The sequence below is a fragment of the Chaetura pelagica genome, unplaced genomic scaffold (assembly GCF_000747805.2).
Source record: "Chaetura pelagica isolate M959 unplaced genomic scaffold, ChaPel_1.0 scaffold159, whole genome shotgun sequence".
Taxonomy (NCBI): Eukaryota; Metazoa; Chordata; class Aves; order Apodiformes; family Apodidae; genus Chaetura; species Chaetura pelagica.
This window is the reverse complement of record NW_009954555.1, coordinates 1,898,651-1,916,593: the sequence shown is the minus strand read 5'-3', so window position 1 is coordinate 1,916,593 and position 17,943 is coordinate 1,898,651. Positions and strand designations below refer to the sequence as shown.

Genomic DNA, 17,943 nt, shown 5'->3' with positions numbered 1-17,943 from the left:
CTGACAGGATGTTGGCTTCTAATTCCAGCAAGAGCTGTTCAAGATTCTACACAGTATTTTACTGAACGGTGAAACCCGAGAAGCAGCTCTGAGTTACATGGCAGCTGTTGTCAATGCCAACATGAAAAAGGCACAAATGCAGGTAAGTAAAGGGAAAACACTTCCTGTAATTCATGGACCTGCTTGATGCACAGATAGCTCTAGGTGGCTTATCTTGAGTGGAGGACAAAGGAATTCTGAGTGCTTGCTACAACAGGCAAGAAGCCGTGTCATCAGTCTTCTTTTTCAGTGTATTTCCCATTTGTGAAGTTATTGTTTCACCTCTTTGATCAGTTTGTTGTTTTCTCTTTGGACTGAGGGATTCTATATTAGAAGTTTAAAGCTTTGTATGCCTTCCCAGCCCTGTGCACTGCCCCCTCCCAATCTATAGGGGCTTAATTAATTTCAATTGGCTATGTTTAAAAATAAGTTCTTTTCCAGGTAGTAAGTTGCTGCTCTTTGTGTGGTGTCTTTGAAAGGAGAGATGCAGCTGTGAGCTGGCACAGTTCCAGTGAAACAGCAGGGATGTTACTTTCCCTTTGTTTCATTAATGCTTTGCATTTATTTCCTGTAATAAAATCTGTGCACCAATCCTGAACAGCTGAGGTTTTCAGTATTGTTGTCTTTAAGTCCCCTTTTAAGAAAAATAAATATTTGGAACCATTATTAGGAATATTTCTGTGAAAGTTTCATACTTAAGATAAAACTTATTAATCAAAACTCAGCAACTATTTGAAACTCTGGTGTCTTTATCTGTGGCAACTACTCTTGGAAGAGGCACTTTTAATTTCTTAGTTCTTCTCCTACTGCTTTTCACATTTGTTTAATATTCTTGAGAATGACTACTTGAACCATAAAGATAAGATGTAAGTTAGTGACATTCCTGATCTCAGGAAGGCCTCCTTACAGATCCACATTCTTTGTAATTTCTCCCTTTCTTGAACTTACATACTCCATTTATGTTGAGTACTGTTAGAGCAGCAGAAAATACCTTTGTACTTCTAAGCTAATGAGCTGATGTCTTCACCTGTTTGCTTTCTTACCTCACAGACAGATGATCGTTTGGTGTCTACAGATGGCTTTATGCTCAACTTCTTATGGGTACTACAGCAACTCAGTACGAAGATCAAGCTGGAAACAGTTGATCCCATGTACATATTCCATCCCAGGTGTCGTATTGACCTCCCAACAGATGAGACCAGAGTGAAAGCAACAATGGAAGATGTTGCAGCCTGGGTTGCTGAACTTTGTGAGTACTTATATTACTATGTTAAGCATTTACTCTGCCTTCTGTTTTTGATGCTGGAGGTACATGGAAATAATTCCAGCTAATAATTTCCCTGTTCCTGAATACTTTTTCCTGGTGCTGTCTGCTCTTACTGCTTTTGAGGAAAAGCTGAGTTCAAGGTCTTACCCTTAGATAAGGCAGTTAATTTTTTATTCACCTATACTGCTTTTTTGTCTGTTTATTTTCTAGACAGGGATCAGTCTCTATTTTCTGAGCCGAAATTCCCAACAGAATGTTTCTTCCTAACCCTGCATGCCCATCATCTCTCTATCCTGCCAAGCTGCCGTCGGTACATCCGCAGACTGCGCGCCATCCGGGAGCTCAACAGGTTAGTTGCTGGTAATTATCAGCCTGCAGTAGAGAAGGCTTTGGGGAGACGTTAGAGCATCTTTCAGTGCCTGAAGGGGCTCCAGAAAAGCTGGGGAGGGACTTGGGACAAGGGCAGGGAGTGGGAGGACAAGGGGTAATGGATTAAAACTGGAGGAGGGGAGATTTAGGTTGGACGTGAGGAGGAAATTTCTCCCTGTGAGGGGGGTGAGAGCCTGGCCCAGGTTGCCCAGGGAAGCTGTGGCTGCCCCATCCCAGGGAGAGTTGAAGGGCAGGGTGGATGGGGCTTGGAGCAACCTGGTCTGGTGGGAGGCGTCCCTGCCCATGCAGGAGGCTGGGACTAGATGATCTTTAAGGTCCCTTCCAACCCAAACCTTTCCATGATCTAGTTCATCTGAGAGTCCCAGCATCCTCGCTGTGTTGTCTGCCTTCAGCAGTAAACTCTTAACATTGTTGGTATACATGGAATTCTGCCCATGTTTTAGCATTTAAAAAATTATAAGTAAGAGTTATGATGTTGCCATGAAGATAGTGCTGGTTTCCATTTGCCTTGGCAGAAATTCAAAAAGACATTTATAGTTGGTAAACCTCGAAGAATACTCAGTTCAAATTAGAACAGATTTTTGTATCATCAGTATTTTCCATTGTTTATAATTGCAGTCACTGCATTTTGGTAGATGTTCTTTGGCAGTAATACTGTGAGTTCATTACAGGGTTTTTGGGCTGTGTTTGTAATTATTTCATTTTTAGTTTTTAAAGCATAAGCAGGCCAAGAACCTGGGAAGCTGCAAAGAAGGGAGCAGGAGGAATCAGTGTATCTTAAAGAAAGAAGAGTTTTCATCTAGAACAGCCTGTGGATTACTTGTAAAGAAGTCACACATTTGGCTTGAGAAAGGAATTGCTTCTTTTTCCTTATTTAGGATTGTTGCAAAGGAACTGCTTATGCAGCAATCTCCATCTGATAGTGCAGGGTGAAAAGCTTTTGGCTTTTACTGGGATCAGTAGCAGCTTAGTGCTTAGCATCTTCCATGAATTGCTCAGTTGCTTGCAACACTGACCAGTCTAATTTGATGTTGGTAATAAATAGACTGGGTATTTTTTTTGCTGTAGGCAGAGATTGATGTGGGAAAGAATTTGTGTTTAGAGGAAGGATGAAAAGGAACCATATTCATGTAGTGCAGTATATTGAGTTTTGCTCAAAACATCTTTTCTTCCTGTAAAGGGTTAAAATATGGGGTTATGTAGGATTTTTTGACTGAAAATGTTGTGTATAATGTAGTTAAGGTCTCTTCTGTGGGACAGAGTGAGAAGATTAATAAGGGAGGGGAGGTAATATCAACCACCTTGATTTTTTCTGGTCCTTTTGCTGACAGGGAGTACTCATGTATTGCCCTCCTCTGCAAACCTGGATTTTGTGCGAAGTAGAGGATGAGAGGGGTAGAACAACACTGCAAAAAATCCACTTAGAATAGTGGGAAGATGTACTGGCTGCAGACTTGTGCCTTTCCTGGGAAAGGGAAGGTGTGTCTAGCAAGGCCTGTGGTCAGCCACCTTTTTCTTCCTTCTGATATTAGAAGGTGAATGAGGTTTCTAAATATCTTGTTATTATATGTACCAGGCCTTCTTTGCATTAGGGTTAATTTTAATGACATACTTTTACCCTTCCTTTAGAGTGACTGTAGACTTCAGTGTGAGAAAAAGAGGCAACGACTTTTTTTTTTTTAATACAGTAGATAAAAGGTGTTTGTCAGGCAGGATATATCCCTTCTGTTTTCATCCTGATTTTATTGTTGCTGTGTTCTGATTTGTCTGATGGGTATGTAGGTTGCAACTGGTGTCTGTGGTGCTTCTGCACACTGTGCAGTTCAGTCTGCATTTAGAAAAGCAATTTCTCTTGTTGGTATGATGGGTAACTCTATGAAAACGAGTGTTTTTTCCTCCTGCTTTTCTTCTCCATATTTGATCAGTATTTAGCAGATAACTAGGTTAAGTGCTTTGTAGGTGGAATCTCCTCTGTCACGATAACCAGTTGGTGCCTGTGGTTTTCAGGACTGTTGAAGATTTGAAGAACAATGAAAGTCAGTGGAAGGATTCTCCTCTGGCCACCAGGCATCGGGAAATGCTGAAGCGCTGCAAGACACAGCTTAAGGTTTGTAAATGATTCAGTTCTCAACTAAATGCATTTGTCAACCTGCCTGAATCTTTACTTTGTGTCCTAATGTTTAAACGCAGTTTCCCACTCATGCTTCTTGAAAATGGTGGATTTGAATCTATGAATCACTTAAGCTTGTTAAAAATGTATGCTTGACTGCACCGGATGGTGGCCATGATACAATATGTTTTAATGGTGAAGTTAAAACTCAGTGTAACACCAAGATTAACTGGGCCAATGTTCTTCAAGAAGAAGAAAATACTGTTTTTTTATTGAAGGGAGAACAGCGGAGGGAGCGTGATTTGTTCAGGGGTAGTTGTGCTTGCACAATCCATCCCCAAGATAGACATGAGACTCTCGAGTTGTGAAACTCACATAGAATTCTTGCAAAGATCAGTATGTTGGGCTCCTTTATTTGAAGGTCTGTCCTGCTTAGGTTTTCCTACTATGAATTGACACGAATTTTCTGAGCTGTTTCACCAAAGTTACTTTAATGGCACATTTTCCCACTTTGGTACCTTATTGATTTCCTCCATTGATTGTATAAAGCTTGTCAAAAGGCTCCTCTGTCCCTGCAACTCTGAACTGTAGGTGTGTTTTGCTTGACATGTTGGGGCTTAAGTGCCTTGTTTTCTTCAAACAACAGCACGTTTCAAGAAGAGACCATTGTGTCATTGTCATAAATAGCAGATATATTGATTAGCTTGTGTGGCCTTGACCTTCCTTTGCCCTGGATTAGTTTTTGTTTGCATGTTCTGCAGAAACTGGTGAGGTGCAAGGCTTGTGCAGATGCTGGCTTGCTGGATGAAAACTTCCTCAGGAGATGCCTGAATTTCTATGGCATGGTGATTCAGCTGATGCTTCGTATTCTTGACCCTGCCTATCCCAAGTGAGTGTCTGTGTTAATTGTACCAAAGATCATGTTAGATTGTTTACTAAATTTAACAGTTCTCAAATTTAAATTATTTTTTCAGTGTCTGTGTTCTTGCTTAATTATTATGTCTGGGACATACATTCTTGCATGGAATATAGATCTTATTTATAGGTTAAGGTTCATATGGTGGAAGGGGAACAACCCTTAGGTATGTTTAGGACATGTGAAGTACTAACAGGGATTTTTAGAAAGTCAGTGTCAGAACTTGTGTAAATTGCTCCCACAGGAGAGCTCCTGACACTTTCTTATTACTCCTGTTACTTTACTGTCCTGTTTGCTGTCTTTTTTGTCTTGCAGCATAAAACTGCCTTTAACTCCTGAAGTCCCGAAGGTATTTGCAGCGTTGCCAGAGTTCTACGTGGAAGATGTTGCTGAATTTTTATTTTTTATTGTACAGTAAGTAAAGTTATATCAAAAGGAAATTTCTACTACCATTTACCCCTGCACAGATGATGTGCACATAAATACAGGATGTGAAAGTAGTTTCCCAGCTATTCTGTAGTTGTTGTTCTGTTTTTTAAGAACGGCCATAAGGTGATGTCCTTGCAGGCCCTGCTGGAGATGCAATGCCCAGATGAGCTCCAGAGTCCCTTCTGATCTCATTTTGTCTTGAAAGAAAGCTGGAGAGTTTTTGGTCCACCAACCCCACTCCCAAGAATTTTCTTTATGGTTTGGAGTTTGCTGAGTCCTTTTGATTTCATGATACGTTAAATCACTAGAATAATGGTTTTTAAAAGTCATAGGTTAATAAGTAGAAAATTCCCCCATTTATGCGTTTGCTGAGAAGGAATGCACTTGGATAGTTGTAGCAGTTTAGATGGGTATGAATATTGCTCAGATGTAGTTCTGGAGCTGGTAACTTTCTTCCTGAAAATGTACCTTCAGATTCAGTCTTGGCCATGGTGTGTGATGAGGTGTTTGCTTTTGCCTTCCTGAGGTGCTCTTACAGTGGTACTTTACAACAAATTTGCTGTCATGCACCACAAACAAATATGATAGTGTTTAAGGCTGAAATTCAGCTTCTGGTGAACAGCTGGCAAGACCTTTTGGAATACTAAGAGTCTAGTTTCTGGAGAGAGAGAGAGAGAAGGGGAATGATGATAAAATGATCAGACTTTTCCTGTTGCTAATGGATGATCTGAACTTACTTGATGTATATGATAAATCTTCTGTAGACAACACAGGGTTGGAGTTTTTCAGTTTGTTCTTCCTCTTTTCAGATATGCTCCTCAGGTGCTTTATGAGCCCTGCACTCAGGACATAGTGATGTTCCTTGTTGTGATGTTGTGCAACCAGAACTACATCCGAAATCCTTACTTAGTAGCCAAGCTGGTGGAAGTGATGTTCATGACAAACCCAGCGGTTCAGCCCCGGACACAGAAGTTCTTTGAAATGATTGAGAATCATCCTCTCTCCACTAAATTGTTAGTCCCCTCCTTGATGAAGTTTTACACAGGTAAGTGCTTCATCTGTAGTTCACAGAGTGTGCAGTAAGCAATGGGCATGATAAGGCAACAGGCTGAGTTGGTTCTTGTAACCTTTAAACAAACAAAAAAATCCCAGCAAAAACAGGTAGATTTTAGACCTTGTGAAGATGAGGCTTTTTCTTCCACAGGCTGCTGTGCACTGACATCTCTAGCTCTGTAGATAATTGTGATGATTGTATCTGTGGTTGTTTATTTGTTTTGTAAAGGGAGTATTGGAATTTTAAAACTTGTGACTGGAGTTTTGCTAGTCCTGTAGATATTCAGGTGCTTCAGAAGGATTTTGTAGCCACAGAAACAACTGTTTTTTGCAGTGTTCCCAGAGTTTTCTTATTAGTGAAATTATAGATTGGGACAAAGATGTTAGTGGAGTTGAATAGAATGGAAGGTTTTGTTTCCTGAGGGTTTTTCTTCAGAAGTGGAGTTGGTTCTGGATTAGGAAATGCACAATGTTGCTGCTTTAAATGGGAAGTATGATGGAGATTTCTGAATAGGAATTGAATATCATCTCTTACAGCTTGTTGCTTCAAGTACTCATCACGCTGGAGACAGCAGGGGAGAGATGTATGTTCTGCAGGTGGTTCCTGGTGGGAAGGAGTATTGATTTCAGTTGTGGGATCTCTTTTCTTTTTCAGATGTTGAACATACAGGAGCCACCAGTGAATTCTATGACAAGTTTACAATTCGCTACCACATCAGCACCATTTTCAAAAGCCTCTGGCAGAACATAGCTCACCATGGTACCTTTATGGAAGAGTTCAAGTGAGTAAGAAATTGTGTATCATGCTGCTTGGTCATGCAGTGACCCTTAGGAATAGATAATGCTGCTTTTCTTTGTATTGCAAATGATAACACCTTCCAGTAGAACTAGAGTGTTTCTAACTGAGTTCCGGACACCACAAGCAACTTGGCTTGGGGAATGGGATGATTATTTGGAACAGACAATGCAGAAGAAGTGTTGCTGGGGTCACAGTCTGCTCTGCACACCATCCACTTTGCCCTGGTAACTCTGTTTCAATGTTTTCAGCTCTGGGAAGCAGTTTGTTCGCTACATCAACATGCTGATAAATGACACAACTTTCTTGCTGGATGAAAGTTTGGAGTCCCTAAAACGTATCCATGAAGTGCAAGAGGAGATGAAGAATAAAGAACAATGGGACCTGCTGCCCAGGGTGAAGAGAGCTGTTTTACAAAGTGCCCTTTACTTACTTTTAATTTTTTTTAGTGCAAGACCATTAAAAAAACTTTGAAGGAGCAGAACCAAAGAGCTGCTCATGAGAAGCAGATCTTGATGCTTTTTCTTGCCTTCCAGTGTGGCCACGGTTACTCTGGATGAGATTCTGCAAAAAACATCATTCTGCATAGTTATGTTGTGGCTGGCAAAGAGTGTGGTGTGAGGTGGACACAATATAAAGGTTAACATTACTGTCCACTTAGAATTACATGGAGAATTTAAACTTTAACCTTCTTGAAGGAGGTTTTGGAAGATGCTCTCCAGTTGAATTGACTTGAAGGAATAGAAGCTTTTAGTTTGTTAATGCATCGATCCTGGGTAGATTCAATGCAGACAATTAGAGTCCTGGACCTCAGACTTTAGCCTGATTAAACTATAATTGTGTGTTTTGACCCACCAATGTCAGGTGTTTCTATTCTAAGGCTATTGATTAAAAAAAAAAAAGCTTGAAAACAAAAGCTATAAAGATCTTGTTTATTCAACTTATTCTGGTTTGCTCTTCAGAAGCTTTTGTTCCTATTTATGTCTCCTAGCAAGGTAAAGCCATTACTGTGGTGACAAAAAGAGCTGGTACATCAGCTACAGATTGTTCCAGTGTGGAGTGCTGGTTACTTATGATGGTGCATAAATTAGAGAGAACCTCACTTGACTCTCAGCTCCCAAGGTGGTTTTGAAGTACTGGCATTTGGATGGGAAGGAAACATAACCCTGTTCTGCAGCTTGAGGAGTCACAGGATGTAGACAAACTCAGTAACCGTGGAGTCTTGTGGTGCCATTTGTATCCACTTAGAGTGTTGCAGAATTAGGGAAAATTGGTGCAGGCTTTTGTTCAGTATCAGGTAGCAAGAACCTTATTTAAGAAATACATCACACCTGGATTTGAATTGGAGTCTGTCCTTTTATCGTTATGACTGTTAAGGTTTTGGTTGGTGATGATGTGAGAAGTTCTGTGGACTTGTAACCCCAGCATCTTTATTTTCTAGGATCAGCAGCAGGCCCGGCAGTCGCAGCTGGCTCAGGACGAGCGCGTCTCTCGCTCCTACCTTGCCCTGGCAACAGAAACTGTTGATATGTTCCATATCCTTACCAAGCAGGTTCAAAAGCCTTTTCTCAGACCTGTAAGTCCTGCTCAGATTTACCTTGATTTCTAGTTGCTCTAACATCTCTGCTGTTGGATAATAACCTGGAAATGTTTGGTAGCCCTTTGTCTCCATCCTCTTCCCCTTTCTCCAACTCACTGGAACCCGATAGCTGCTGAAGTTCCTTGATGTCAGGAGCATCAGCTGAGTCATTGAGATGGTGTGTGACTTCTAGACAGAAGCAGTTTGCATTAATTTTCTTTTAAATGGAAAGCATGCATTAAGAAAGGCTTCCTGCAAGCCTGCAAAACGATATATTTATTACTTAATAATTCCAGATCTTGCTGTATGCAAATCTAAGTGGTAATGATCTTTATGACTGCCCTCATGCTGTGATCTCTGGTTTACTTTGGTCTTGTAGGAACTTGGACCACGATTGGCTGCTATGTTGAACTTTAACTTACAGCAACTGTGTGGCCCCAAGTGCCGTGACTTGAAAGTTGAAAACCCTGAGAAATATGGGTTTGAACCAAAGAAGCTGTTGGACCAACTGACTGACATTTACCTGCAGCTCGACTGTGCTCGGTTTGCTAAAGCAATTGCTGATGATCAGGTGAGCTCCAAAAAAAGATGAGAGGGGAAGGGGCAAAAGCACTGTGGACAAACAGGACTTTGTGGATCTCCCAGAATTCCACCTTACTTTCCTGCTGCTACCCAGTTTCTGTCATATACACTTGCAATTTGTTTTCCTTCAGTAGGTCATCTCTGGTCGTGTTCTGTCTGCTCTTGGTATGTGGGTATGTTTTCCAAGCTTTTCTCATGCATAAACATCTGTAGCACTTCATGTGCCTAGGAAGTTTCCTGAGGATTAGCTGATTATTAGTTACAGCCTCATTGTAAATTAGCAGAAGTACCTTGTCCAGAATTTGCAAGTGGGAAAACTGAAGCATACAGAGTTCTGACTCCCTTGTCAAGAACACATGAAACAGGCAGAGTTGGGACTAAGAGTTTAACAATGCAAAGTGCCTTATCTAGACTAATAGTTTACAAATTGTATTCCCTTTTATATCACTTTATTAAATAGCTGTGTAATAAACTGGCAAAACCCAGCATTCATGAGACACCTTTGAACTCATCATGGCAGTCTTCAGAGCAGAATGTGAATTCTGCAGGCAGATAAGGTATAGCTCACCTCTGCGTTCTGCTGAAATTGTCCAACTACTGATTCACATCTTTCCCTGCCTGTGTCTTATAACACAAACTTTTCAAAATCTAGAGGAAAAAAATGTTCTCAAGAGCTACTTGAAATTCTAGTGGAAGCTGGTTTACAATACATGAAGTGTATTTGCATGTCTAGTGAAGCAGAGGTATCAGAGTAACCCATAATCTCTTTTCTGTGATTATTGACATTCTGGTAGTTGCAGACAAATCAGTAACACTTCCAAGATTAGACTTGGTGTGTTTGTATGTGTGTAATGAGCATGCAGGATATTTTTTTTTATGCTATTCAGTATATATGACACTGAGAATGTTATCCATCAATGTGCACTGATGCTATCCACAGCAAAAATGCACAGCAATGACATAAGGATTAAAAAAGAAGCCTGCTGGTGTGGGAACTGGAATAAAGCTTAATTAACAAAGTAGCCCTTCATAAAAAAGGGTGGGAGTGAGTAGTGTCTTGGAAATTGTTAATGCCAGGAAGAAACACCAAGGAAATGCACAGTTAGTTAATGGCTACTGGTATTAGGAGAAAAAGAAGTAAAACAAAACAAACAAAAAGTTGCTTGATCACAACAGGGTCTCTCTAAAGAGTTTTGATACATCTCCTGTTTGCAAATCCTTGCACGTCTTAGGAGGAATCTGGAAATGTTTACAAAGCCCTGGGCATGTTGCCATAGTTCTGTTCTCCTCTGTGGAGTTGGGGTGGGCACTGTGTGTCCTCAGCAGTGAATGGATTTCTTGGTGCTGTATAGTGCAGATGAAATAAGTGGGGCTGGGTTGAACATGGTGAAGTCCCCAAGGAAAAAAGAAATCTGTGAGACTTGGTGTGTTTTGCTGTTTAAATCAACCTTGGACTGCAGTGTAAATAATTTTTACTAAAAGGATTATATCAAAACATGGCATTGTGAGCTAAAAAGAAAATGCTCTTTAGAAGATAAGCAGCTATCAAAAGTCCTTGCCTAACTTTTTTTTATTCAGAAAGCAATGCTTGCTTCAGTGGAAATTACAGGATATGCATTTAGTCTCTCTGACTTTTGTCCTATGCAGCTGTAAAGTTGTTACTGCACTGGTTGGCAAGTTTCCAGCAAGTATTAGCTCCCTCTGAGTTGCCTTACTAGTTTTGCAATGCTGTGGGGTGGGTTTTTTGTTGGGTTTTGCTTGGCTTAGGAGAAAGAATCAAGTCTTTCCCAGTACTGCCTTGCATGTTATCAGACAAGAAATAAAAAAACCTTTTAATTTTATGCTGTATCTTCAGCGAAAACTTGGTGGGAACAAGAATACAGGCAGGAGTGGCAGAAAAGATGTTTTGTCTGAGGAGCAGGTCTAATAATTACAGTCAGCCTCTCTGAGTCTCTGACGCACTTTGAGGGGATGTTGCCTTTTTTTTTTTTCTCCCCACTTTGATCTTGAACAGTTCCACAGTACTGATGACCAGTAAAAAAGCGGAAGTCTACCCCAAAGTTGGTGCTTTGGGGCTAGATGAAATGTTGTCTGCTTACCACTTCTGTCTGACATAATGTTCAGGTTTCAGTGATCCTTCCCTCTAAGGCTTTAAAAATGCATTAAAAGATCTGTAGAATTTTGATGGCACGTTTAGGATGCTGCAACTCCAAGTTGTCTTTTTAATGCTTTGCTTGTAGAGGTCCTACAGTAAAGAACTCTTTGAGGAAGTTATCTCAAAGATGAGAAAGGCTGGAATCAAGTCAACTATAGCAATAGAGAAATTCAAACTGCTGGCAGAGAAAGTGGAGGAAATTGTTGCCAAGAATGCCCGTGCAGAAATTGATTACAGTGATGCACCTGATGAATTCAGAGGCAAGTTTTTTTCTACATACTGACTTCTTAAGGAAAAAGAGATTTGTTACTTTGATTGTATATATTAATTGAAACTAGGTATTGTTTACGAATCCTTGCATCCTGCTCTATTTCAATTAAATAGTTAAGTAAATATAAACAGCTAAAAGTTTCTTTCTTTGCTTTTCCCTGGGAAAAAGCTAGACTACTGTCTAGTCCCATTTTTGTGTGGGGATAAAATCTGTATCCTTGGAAGTGTTGAAGGGCAGGTTGGATGGGGCTTGGAGCAGCCTGGTCTGGTGGGAGGTGTCCCTGCCCGTGCAGGAGGTTTGGATCTAGATGGTTTTTAAGGTCCTTTCCAACCCAAACCAGTCTGTGATTGTCTTCAATTTAATGAGGAGACACTTGTGCCCTCAGATCCCCTTATGGACACTCTGATGACTGATCCTGTGAGGCTCCCATCTGGAACTATTATGGACAGGTCAATCATCCTGAGGCATCTCTTGAACTCCTCCACTGATCCTTTCAATCGTCAGACACTGACAGAAAATATGCTGGAACCAGGTATCTGTTTAAGAGGGAACCGTGGGCTGGGGAAAGCAATTTGTGTGCAGTTTGTTCCATATGTTTTCAGATTGGGATGAGGCCTCAGTAGAGGTAACAGTTCTTTCTTCAACTTGCACAGAAAAATTCATTCCTTCTTGTTTGCCCTTTTTCTGGGAAGAAACCTCACAGCTTTGCCTTACTAATTAATGGGCTAAAGGATATTACTATGGTAGGCAAATGTGTAGTTAATTTACTGAAAGCTGTGCAGAAAATACATTGATAGAGAAGAAAACAGTAGTAGATATTCCTCATCAGGTTTCTAGAAAACAAATTGGTTGGTCCTGAGGAGCTTTCTTATAGTAGGACTGCTGAGTAATTCAACTACTTAGTCAATCATCCATTTTTTTTCTTTCCTTTACCCTCTTAGTGCCAGAACTTAAAGAGCAAATCCAAGCCTGGATGAGAGACAAGCAGAATGCCGACCACTGAAAATTCCCTTGCAGTGTTTGCCAACAGCAGTGGGAAGAGCAGGGCCTGGGCTGCTCTGGTGACAGTGGAGCAACTGCACTTGGAAAGCTATTGATGGGATTCACAGGCCCACTGGCACCCCCCTGCAGTAGAGACCAGACGCATGTGGACAAGGAGAAAAGCGGCTTAATTCTTGTACATATATTTAAGTGATAATGATGGTCAATAACATGGAGGACAAGCTAGGAAGTTGCTTATGTTACAAAACTGTCCTTCAATATGTCACATTTTGGAGTTTTTACAGCTGAATTATTTTAGCAAATATGAATGGATCAGGGCAGCATCCCTTCAACCTTATTTTTTACAGCCAGATATCCGTTAATTTGATTGTGGTTAGAACCTTGGACATTTTGCTGCTAAAGTAACTTTTTTCTTCTTTCCCTCCCTTCTTCCTCTTCTGCGTTTCAAACCTGCACTGCTGTCTTTTTTTTGTAATGCAAAAAAAACAACAAACCCATGTGAAAATCAAAATCATGCCCCTGCCCTCCAAAAGATCACATTCTGTGCGATAACTGTGCCTGCAACAACGTGTTACTCTTGGGATTGTCTTTTTATATTACACACGTTTGCATATTTGGTTTTTACTTGGTGTTAGACATAAGGATAATTTCAAGAAAATCAAAGATTCCACCCCATGGATTTTAATTTTCATTCTTTGAAATGTCCCTTTTCTTTATGTTGCTCTAGATGCTCTGGTATTTTTGCAAAGCCGAGAGAGAGAGAAACATGTTGAAACAGCTGCCATGAATGAGGTGCTTGGGAATACCATGATTTCAGTGACTTTTAAAAAATAAAATTCATTCTTTTAATGCTGCAGATGCATTATGTGCTAAATAACAGTTCTGAGCCATTAGAGCTTGTCCACAGAGAGCAGATCCTTTTATTCTTGGAGGCTGCAGTTTGGGGCAGGGGTCATTTGTTGTTTTTTTGTTTTGTTTTTTTTTATGTTGCTTTCCAATTTGTATCCATGGCTTGGCCTTACCAAAGCAGAAAGGGTGCAGGAAATGTAGAACAACATTTTTAAAAAATAAAAAGAAGAAAAAAAAATATTCACAAACATTTTTTGTATTACTGCCCCCTGCATACAATACTTGAATTTCCTTTTTAAAAAGGATTTGAAATCACAGTGTTTTAAAATTCAGTCTGGAAAAAAAAGGTTGGCTTTCTTTTTGTTTTCTGCTGTGTCTTCTGTTCAGTTCCTGACTCTCTTGAACTACAATAAATGATACACACTCACACTACATGTTTCCTTTGGTCTTTCCTTTCAAATGTGTCAGTATAAAAATCACAAATGATTGGGTGGCAGGTTTGCAGATTTTGGAGCTGGAGTTATCTTGGGAAATGAGGTGAAAAGTTTCTGGGCACACAGATCTCAGTAATACTTCCAACTAATGTGTGTTCCCGCGTGAGTGGCTCTTGCACCTATTTTTAGCTACAGGACAGTTGGTGACAGGCTCTAGGGGGAGTTTTGCTGAGGTTATATATAACCCAGTGCTGACCTTTCAGATGTGCAAGTAATTCCAAATTAAATGTGAAGATTAGTGGGCTTTTTTGTTGGTGGTGTGTTTTGGCTTTTTTTCCTCCTGCTAGTGTGTGTGTTTTCTTCCCCAAGGGTGGGAGGAAGATTCCAAAGTTTTGTGTCTGCGTGGACTGTTGGAGCAGAGAAGCTTGTTTGTTAACTGGTTTCACTTCCTTAACTTTCACTCCTTCCACAAATTCAAATCCTTCAGAAGTCACAGAACAAAGTGCTTTTATCTGGAGCTGTCATTTAGCATCCAAATCCATCATGGAATCTCAACATGCTGTAGCGCTGTACACTGGGCTGTAACTTTAAAGGTGTGATTTTCAGTCACAAGGTAATTATTTTCCACATAAAGAAAAGCTCTTAAATGTTCCACTGTCACCTCTTCACTAAGGATAACAAAAGCCTCCAGAAACATTCCAGAATTTATACTTTAGTTGGCGGGAGACAACTGTGTATTTATTTTTACTGGAGAATGATTAAGCTGCTGCAGTTTCCCATTAAGGATTTTTTTCTCTAAGTTAACATCACATGGCTTTTAGTTTCATTGACAGACTAAGAGTGTGTTGGAAAGATGAAGAAATGCTTTTTTTCTAATTGTCTTCAGCTATTACAAATGAGACACCAGCCCCTGCAGTGGAAACAATGAGCAGTCTTACAAAGTGAGAAGAATACAAGCAGAAAGAATCCATCCCTAAATTTTAAAAAGCTGGTTGCTTAAGTGGATCCTGCACAGGGCTTGAGGTTTGCTGTTCTCCAATAGTTCCTGGTATTTCACATTTCAAGTATTAACAACTATTATAAAAGAAGGTTGGGAATGTGTTTTACCAGAAAATCTGTATGGGACAAGCTCTTCTTAATGCAAGTATAGAATTAAAATCCTATTTATTTATTTTTTTAATTTATTGCAGTTTACCTACCTGAAAGGCTTGTTTGAACAAAATTCAGGTTTCTCTTAACCTTGTCTGACAGGAGGAAGTAGAAATATTTTACATTTGATATAGGATGTGTTAAGACAATGTCCTTCAGAATCTGAGTTTGCATTTATTCTGCCATTGTATCAGACTTTGACCTGAGGAATATAAATACCAAAGTGCATTCCTGAACTATTTGGGCTAATTATGGGAACCATTTATCACTTGAAAATTTATCAATGAAGATAAACAAGACACAAAGGTTAACTTTAAGTGGCTAAAAGAATTTTATCTGAGACCTAGTGCCAGGTATTTCAAAGGTGTGAATTTAGTCTCCCAGACTGAGCATTCAGACAGAATAATGAAATGTATTATAATGTGAGCAACTGAAGACAGTAGTACAGTGTGTTGTCTTCTGGGTACAAAATTAAATCAAACCCTCTCTCAGTGGATAGTAGACATCTGAGTAACTGAAAAGGAAAGCTGAAGTTAGTATTGGATTGAGACTAAATCTCCCACAAAAGCATACCAGCTATGTGACAGTTATTGGTTTTAATAGATTTAATACCACCTCCAGGCTTCTGTGATTTTCCCCTCTCCCTACCAACATGTCATTTACCTTTTTCAATCCAACTGTAACCTTATTACAATGCAGAGACTTCATACTGGAGAACACAAACTATCAGTTGATCAAATTACCTTTGACATTTACATGCATCTGCAGAATCTGAATAACTCATCCCAGGGATGGCTAACTTACATCAATGTTTCAAAATGTGCTCTTCTTGGAAAATCTGAAATCAGAAGGTCATGTTGCTGGTCTTTGCTTGCCCTCTAGCTACGTGGCTAGAGAAATTACGGGGGCAAGTTCTGCTGTTATAGCAATACCATCCAGTACAATTGATTCTATTATATCACCATTTACCCTTAAGTAACAGCACAATTTACATCCCTGTCAACTCTTTCCTGCTGGCAACAAGGAGAGCCTAATGCTGTTAATAGCAGGATGACAATGCTGCTTTAGCCAGCAACAATCCCCAGGAGCAGTGCACTTCACTCTGCCTCTCTTCCTTACTGTTATTCCTTAGCATCAACCTACCCCCTTTCCTGTATTTCAACAGGCTTCCTAATTTTAGGTAGCTTGTCTCAGTGACCTGAGTAACCAACTCTGTACTAATAAACACAGGAGATTTACACAGTATTACTTGCTTTCATTTTTCTTCTATAATAATGCTCCAAAACACTTGTGCTGGGGACCTTCATTTTGTGAAGAAAATAAATGTTTAAATTCTAGTTTTGAATGCACACATGCTTGTAGGGAATTGGATTTGTTCCTGCTGTTTCACTGGGATATTTGGTATTGGTCAGAAACACATCAAAGGAGTAAGAATGGCTCTTTTCCTGTAAGAGAACAGACATTTATTTTAACCAGGATTCAGAGGCAGAACATTGCAGTAGAATTCCACCAGTGCATTTTTCAATGTTAATTCTACATTGCCCAAGGCAACCTGACTTTCAAAAATTATATTGAGAAGGCTAGTCTAATTAAATTGAGATAAAATACCAAAGTTCTGTAATTTAGAAAGCATCACACCCGTCTAGACAAGGACAGCCTTAGTATCTGACCAGCTTTCACCTCCCTGCTTGGAGAGTTGAACAATTTTCTTCATGTTTATTTTTGCATAGAGTGACCTCCCAGATGCTACACATAGGCCCTTCACCCTCTCCTTTCTCCAAGTGTAACTAGACTTCCTCTGAACATTTCCAGCAGTCTTTTCAAGACTCTAAAAAAGCAGCCAAATTACCATACTGGAACTATTCCATATGAGGACTCTCCAAACTTAAACATGAGCAGTGATGCAGGAACTGCTGTTCCTAAGAGACACCACACAAACTCTGCTGAAGTAAAATTAATCACATTGTCTATTCCCATGGAGCTCTAGAGCACACACCTACTATTCTGACACTTGGCAGATAATTTCCAAACAGGTTTTTGTTTCTGGGCTTTGGGTGTGTGTTGTTTTTTTGTCCTCAGAGAAATTACAGCTGACCTAATTCTTCATGGCCCTAGATAGAAGTCAGCATGGTTGCACCACACAATAACACCACTAAAAGTATGTCACATCAACAAGAATTCATCCAAAGTTCAAATGATGGTATTTTCTAGGATATATCAAAGTCACCTCTCTTTGCTTCCTTGGTTCTGTGTGTTTCCCTCCAAACCACTGCTCAGCTACTTTACAGACATTACCACAGATGACATGAGGCATGATGAGATTGACAAGGGGAAAATGCTGCTTGTCACCAAACAGAAAGTAACAAATAACTTGTTCTCCAAAAAAACCTGATACTGAGCACTAGAGACAGTGAAGATCAATGCAGTTAACAGCCAGGGGGCTGTGAACAAAAATAAACCTGGTTCTGAGACTAGAGATCCCCAATGTTCTCAACAGCTTAAATCACTTTGCATGACGGGGTGTGTATGGAAAAGATAAAATATTTCATGTAGTGTTATTTTTTAGGTATTTGTAAGATTAAGCACAAGCCTATTGTTAAAAGGAGAAATTATCAAAATACTAGGAGAAAAGAGGAACTTTACGGCGGAGGTTATTACCACAAATTTGTACTGTGAAAATACGCAAAAAACGTTTGGAAGGGCAGGAGGTGCCGCAGCACCTCCCACCGAAACGATCACTTACATAAAAATACATGGTGGAACCTACAGAAAACGCCTTGGGCTGTTCCAAAACGTTTCGGGGGGGGCGAAGGGAGAATTAACCCCTCCCTTCTGCACCCCCAGCGCGCGGCCTCGCTCAGGACTCCAGATCCTGCGGGAATCGACGCATTCGCCACTTCAGCCCCCGCTGCTGGGCAGGCA

At 40.2% G+C, this 17,943-nt stretch overlaps 1 protein-coding gene across 2 annotated transcripts in view; it reads left to right on the top strand.

The window, feature by feature from the left end:
* The window catches only part of UBE4B (ubiquitination factor E4B), a 38,930-nt gene extending 25,597 nt beyond the window's left edge, over positions 1–13,333 (top strand). For both annotated transcript variants that reach the window (XM_010005146.1, XM_010005145.1), the window contains 14 exons: positions 29–142; positions 1,090–1,288; positions 1,517–1,655; positions 3,704–3,803; positions 4,568–4,695; positions 5,038–5,136; positions 5,961–6,196; positions 6,860–6,986; positions 7,252–7,396; positions 8,442–8,576; positions 8,959–9,150; positions 11,402–11,576; positions 11,973–12,119; positions 12,529–13,333. In XM_010005146.1, the coding sequence (XP_010003448.1) occupies positions 29–142; positions 1,090–1,288; positions 1,517–1,655; positions 3,704–3,803; positions 4,568–4,695; positions 5,038–5,136; positions 5,961–6,196; positions 6,860–6,986; positions 7,252–7,396; positions 8,442–8,576; positions 8,959–9,150; positions 11,402–11,576; positions 11,973–12,119; positions 12,529–12,590 (1,998 nt within the window). In that variant the 3' untranslated portion in view covers positions 12,591–13,333. The remainder of the gene's footprint in view (positions 1–28; positions 143–1,089; positions 1,289–1,516; positions 1,656–3,703; positions 3,804–4,567; positions 4,696–5,037; positions 5,137–5,960; positions 6,197–6,859; positions 6,987–7,251; positions 7,397–8,441; positions 8,577–8,958; positions 9,151–11,401; positions 11,577–11,972; positions 12,120–12,528) is intronic.
* Positions 13,334–17,943: the final 4,610 nt, after the last annotated feature.